General features: G+C 42.8%; 1 protein-coding gene across 1 annotated transcript in view; it reads right to left on the reverse strand.

Moving 5' to 3' along the window:
• LOC106535243 (uncharacterized) overlaps positions 1-4,884 on the reverse strand; it is a gene marked incomplete at its 5' end in the record, with an annotated part of 32,293 nt that extends 27,409 nt beyond the window's left edge. Inside the window, 2 exon segments of the mRNA XM_014032204.1 lie at positions 1,138-1,354; positions 4,741-4,884. Of these exon segments, the coding sequence (XP_013887658.1) occupies positions 1,138-1,354; positions 4,741-4,884 (361 nt within the window).
• Positions 4,885-5,145: the final 261 nt, after the last annotated feature.

Genomic DNA, 5,145 nt, shown 5'->3' on the forward strand with positions numbered 1-5,145 from the left:
GTTGTAATGTGACAAAATATGGAAAAGTTCAAGGGGTATGAATACTTTTGCAAACCACTGTACATGAATATTAAAATCAACCATGATTAAAAGGTGGTCATATTTAGGCATGAGTTCAACCATAAGTTCAGAGAATTCATTTAAAGTCTTTGGTGTATTTTGGCAGACGATAAATCATCGCGCACAGCAGCGCAGGCGACTGTCCCACTTCAAAAAGGGTCAGTTCAGAGCTCGAGAATGAAACCGGAATGGGCAGTTGTTTACAGACAAAATTTGGTTTAAATACAGTCAACAGACCGCTGCTACGGCCTGAGGACCTCGGCATTAAAGTACCTGCAGTCAGGAGGTAAAAGTTCCACCAGGGCGCTCGACTCACCACTTGACATCCAAGTCTCAGAAATACAGAGAAAGTCCAGCTCCTGTTCGCTTAAAAACTCCCGCAGAATAAATGTCTTGTTCGTTGTTCGTTGATCTGGCATTACCCAAGCACATCCTGATCGGGCCTGCAGCCGACACAGCCTCCGTGTGCGCCAGCGGCCRCAGGTTCTGAAGATTTGCGCCTCGCCGGCGCGGCCGTTGTTGATCAGAGCGCTGATGCTTTGAGCTGATGACTGGTATCAAGCCAGGGGGATCCGATGTCCGGGATAGGTCGGAGAAGCAGTGGTCAGCTTGATGTGATGTCAAGAGATCCATGGTGGAATAATTCCCATGATGYTTCAGCTTTGTCAGCTTCATCAGCAACCCGGTCCGTCTTCCTCGCCGTTCGTGACGCTTCCTCCTGGGAGGTAGCCCTGGGTCCCGATGGGTGGCCAGTAGCCCGAACAGGGGAACTGAAGAATCCTGATGGTCATATGGTGAGAAGTTTTCCAGCAATCCAGAAAAACTACGGAGCTCCAAGAGTGTCTTGCGATCATACTGTATTAATGAAAATACCCCTTTGCAAATATCAAGTAAAAACAGTGGAAGTATAAAATGTATAAAAAGTGCAGGAGCGACAGACGGCAGGCCGTATACACTGGCGCCATCTTGAATCACATTTTCAAATCAAAATCAAAATTTATGCAAATACAAATTAAATAAACAAATTGTAACAAATGCAAATAAAAGAGGACAAAATTACAGTTTTTACATTTTTACCTCTCCGGCAAGCCCACTCTTCCACTTTGCGCCTTTTTTGTCTTTTCCTTCTCTGCCAGCATTTTTTTCATCCTCTTCTCTTCATCAGATGATGTGGCAGTTTCAGAGGAGTTAGATGATGAACTTAAATGTTTTGCTGATGTTTCAGAAAGTTTGGAGGACAGGTTTATTGTCTCTTCAGAGCCCTTTTTAGAGCTACTGTCAGTTCTTTTCAGAGCTGCAAAAACAGATGTAAAACAACAGAGTGATGTGCACATGGCTTAGATTAGGTGGTACTTCATTAATCCAGAGACAATTATGAGGTAGTTTGCTATTCACATACAGTCATAACCATCTAAAAAATACATTAAAACTCAACTTATAAAATGCACAATAAAAATTTATAACTACAACAAAAACAAAAAAAAGACAATAATTTTCCCCTGTCCCACCCTCCCACCAGTACTACAGAGTCTAACACACATGTCAACACAGYAGGACATATATACAGTGGTACCTTGACTTGAAGTGTCCTAATTAACGAGTTTTTTGAGATAAAAGCAGTCTCTCAGATATACAGTATTTTTGCTTTGAGTCGAGAGCTAAAATTCGGGTTACGAGCGAACTTCACACGCCCCACCGCTATATGGTGCCACAAACGCAGGAGTGAACACCGCAACAGGTGTTCACCGTCTCACTCATTAGCTTTAAGCAGTTAGCTCGCAGTTAAAGCATTTGTGTTCCACTCGCAGTTACAGGATTTTTATAAAACTTCACGAACAAGCTTCTGCCAACTCTGGGACCAAAAAAAGTGAGAGCAAAGGACGGCGCTGAGAAAAAGAAGCGGATGATGTGCATTGAACTGAAGAAAGAAATTACTGAAAAACACGAGCAGGGTGTGCGTGTAGTTGACTTAGCAAACCAGTACGAGTGCAGCACTTCCACAGTCTGCACCATATTGAAGCAGAAGGACTCAATAAAGGCTGTAATGCCAGCCAAACGTGTTACAATAATTTCTAAAAAGCGGACATCCATCCATGAAAATATGGAGAAGCTGCTGATGGTGCGGTTGACAGAGAAGCAGCTCACAGGAGATGCAGTGACAGAGGCTTTAAATGTGTGAGAAGGCAAGAGCTATTTACACTGATTTGGTGCAGCAGACTGGCACTTCAACAGATGAAGCATCAGGTGAGATGTTTAAAGCCAGTTGGGGCTGGTTTGACAATTTTAAAAAGAGGACCGGCATACACTCCGTTGTCATGCTACATTTACACCAAACGCGTTGCACGCCTCCAAAAATCTCAAAACACTCGCATCTTGATGCTGGACAGACACAGAATGAAAAGCAGCAGTAGCGGCAGCGGGGTGTGGGAGGAGCGTCTGCCCTCGGCGGGTGAAATAAAAAGAAAAGAAAATGGCTTTGATTTATTTACTAAAGAGCAAGCGAACTTTGCGCACAGCAGATAATTAATTCACCAGATGATTTAGAGGCAATTTCTTCGGTTAGTTTCGCCACTTCAGAAGCTGCCAGCTGACGGACCTTTTTTTTTTTGTCCAGACCAGCTGACCCACATCGGTACTTATTTATCCTGCCAGAAAATCCAACTGCAGATGGTCGATTTCAGCTAAAGAGCTCCTGTCCGTCTGTTTGGCAACATTCAGGAAACTGTCACGTGGAAAAATGAGTCTCTGGATTGGTTGATGCGACGCGTCGAGCAGCAAAAGTTCATATTTTCCAACTCACGTGTCAGACGATGGGACGTGCCATGCGCTTGGAAAATGCTCATGACACGTGCACTGCTTCGAACCGCGCTGCTCCAAATGCGCCAGATGCGCTGCTCGGCTTCTAGACGCCCCTAGATACGCATCCACCATTGACTTTGCCTGTAAACCAGATGCTCCTGATGCTCAAAACGTGTTTGGTGTAAATGTACCATTAGGCATGGTGAGGCAGCAAGCGCGGATACGAAGGCAGCTGAGGATTACCTGAATACTTTTTCTGGAATTATAGCAGCTGAAGGATACGTCCCACAGCAAGAGTTCAACTGTGACTCTTCTGGAAAAAGATGCCAAGGAGGACTTGCATAACAGCAGAAGAGAAGAGGATGCCAGGCCACAAACCTATGAAGGACAGACTAACCCTTGCGCTCTGCGCCAATGCAAGTGGTGACTGTAAGATTAAACTGCTGCYTGTTTATCATTCAGAAAACCCCAGAGCATTTAAGTCACATAAAATTCTGAAAGAAAAGCTGCCAGTTATATGGAGGGCAAACTCAAGGACGTGGGTCACCAGACAGTTCTTTGCAGACTGGGTAAATCTGGTYTTTGGTCCTGAGGTTAAAAAATATCTCCTGGAAAAAAACCTACCACTGCAAACCCTTCTCCTCCTGGACAACGCACCTGCACACCCACCTAACCCTGAAGGTGACATCCTTGATGAGTTCAGGTTTATAAAGATTCTGTACCTTAAACCCAACACCACTTCTATCATGCAGCCCATGGACCAGCAGGTGATTTCTAATTTTAAGAAGCTCTTCACTAAGCAGCTGTTCCGCTGCTGCTTTGAGGTGACYGAGAGCACAAACCTCACCCTGCGAGAGTTCTGGAAGGACCACTACAACATTGCGATATGCCTCAGAATGAYYGATAYGGCATGGCAGGGTGTTACAAAGAGGACCTTGACATCTGCATGGAAAAAGCTGTGGCCTTAGGTTGCATCTGATRCAGACTTTGAAAGACCTGAACCCGAAACAGCAGTGGTGGAAGAGATTGTGTCCCTTGGTAACTCCATGGGCCTGGACATGATCAATGAGCTCATCGAGGAGCACTCTGAGGAAATGACAACGGAGGAGCTAAAGGAGCTACAGACACAGCAGCAGACGGAAACTTTGCAGGAAATAAGGGACACAGAAGAGGCAGAGAAGGTTGTCGCCACAAGAAAGATCAAGGAAATGTTGGGAATGTAGGAGAAACTTTCATACTTTATTCAAAATAAACACCCAGAAAAAGTGACAACCGGGCATGCGACGGCACTTTTTAATGACACTTGCCTAACTCATTTCAGAAACATTCTGAAAGGGAGGAGGAAACAGACTTCACTGGACAGGTTTTTATCAAAACCACCTGCAGATGAAAGTGAAGAAAGCATGGTGAAAARGGGAAACATCAGCGAATAAGTTTCAGTGAATATTCAGTTAAGTTTTTTGAAGTTAAGTTAAATTGAGTTTAATAAGTTTCAGTTATTGATCTCAGCATCTCCTCCACTTTGTCAAGGTAAATGCTGTACCTTTCACAGTGTACTGTACTTACTTAATAAAACTACTGTAGTTCWTTGCAGAAAAATCATTCTGTTTTGTATTTTTATTAAATTTTTGTTATTCATAATGATTTTACTGCTTTAAAAACATGTACAGTAACAAAAGACAGCAGTGTTTTTTGGTGGTCTGGAACAGATTAAGGGCTTTTCAATTTATTTCTATGGGGAACACTGATTTCACATATAAGTAATTTGAGTTAAGAGCTCCATCTCAGAACGAATTAAACTTGTAACTCAAGGCACCACTGTATAAATACATTTTATACAGTGACAAGACTATCACAAGAGTTGATAAACCACCAACTTACCTGATGCCAGCTGCTCTTTTARGTAGTCCCTTTCCTTTGTCAACTCCTCAATCTTTTCACTTTGCAAATCCACTCTCATCTGCATCATCTGTATTTCATGTGATTTTCTTCTATCAGTTAAAGCAGCTGGGGAAATTGATCCACCTAAAAATACAGTCAAAGGATCATTTATAAAAATCATGGAATTTGTTCTTAAAATTCCAATAAGAACACTATAAATAATAATGAATATGATACATGATGATTCGGGGTGAYGTGTCATGTGGACCCCTGAGCCCAGAAAAGACGTGCAGTTTCCRGTTGACCCACACTTTGATAAAGTAAAAGTAGTAAAATACTAATCTTACTTTCCTCCTTTCCTTGTTCTTTATTTGCCAAAACTTAAGCTGAAAGTGCCAGTAAAAT

This window comes from Austrofundulus limnaeus, unplaced genomic scaffold (assembly GCF_001266775.1).
Source record: "Austrofundulus limnaeus strain Quisiro unplaced genomic scaffold, Austrofundulus_limnaeus-1.0 Scaffold1394, whole genome shotgun sequence".
NCBI classification, from domain to species: domain Eukaryota; kingdom Metazoa; phylum Chordata; class Actinopteri; order Cyprinodontiformes; family Rivulidae; genus Austrofundulus; species Austrofundulus limnaeus.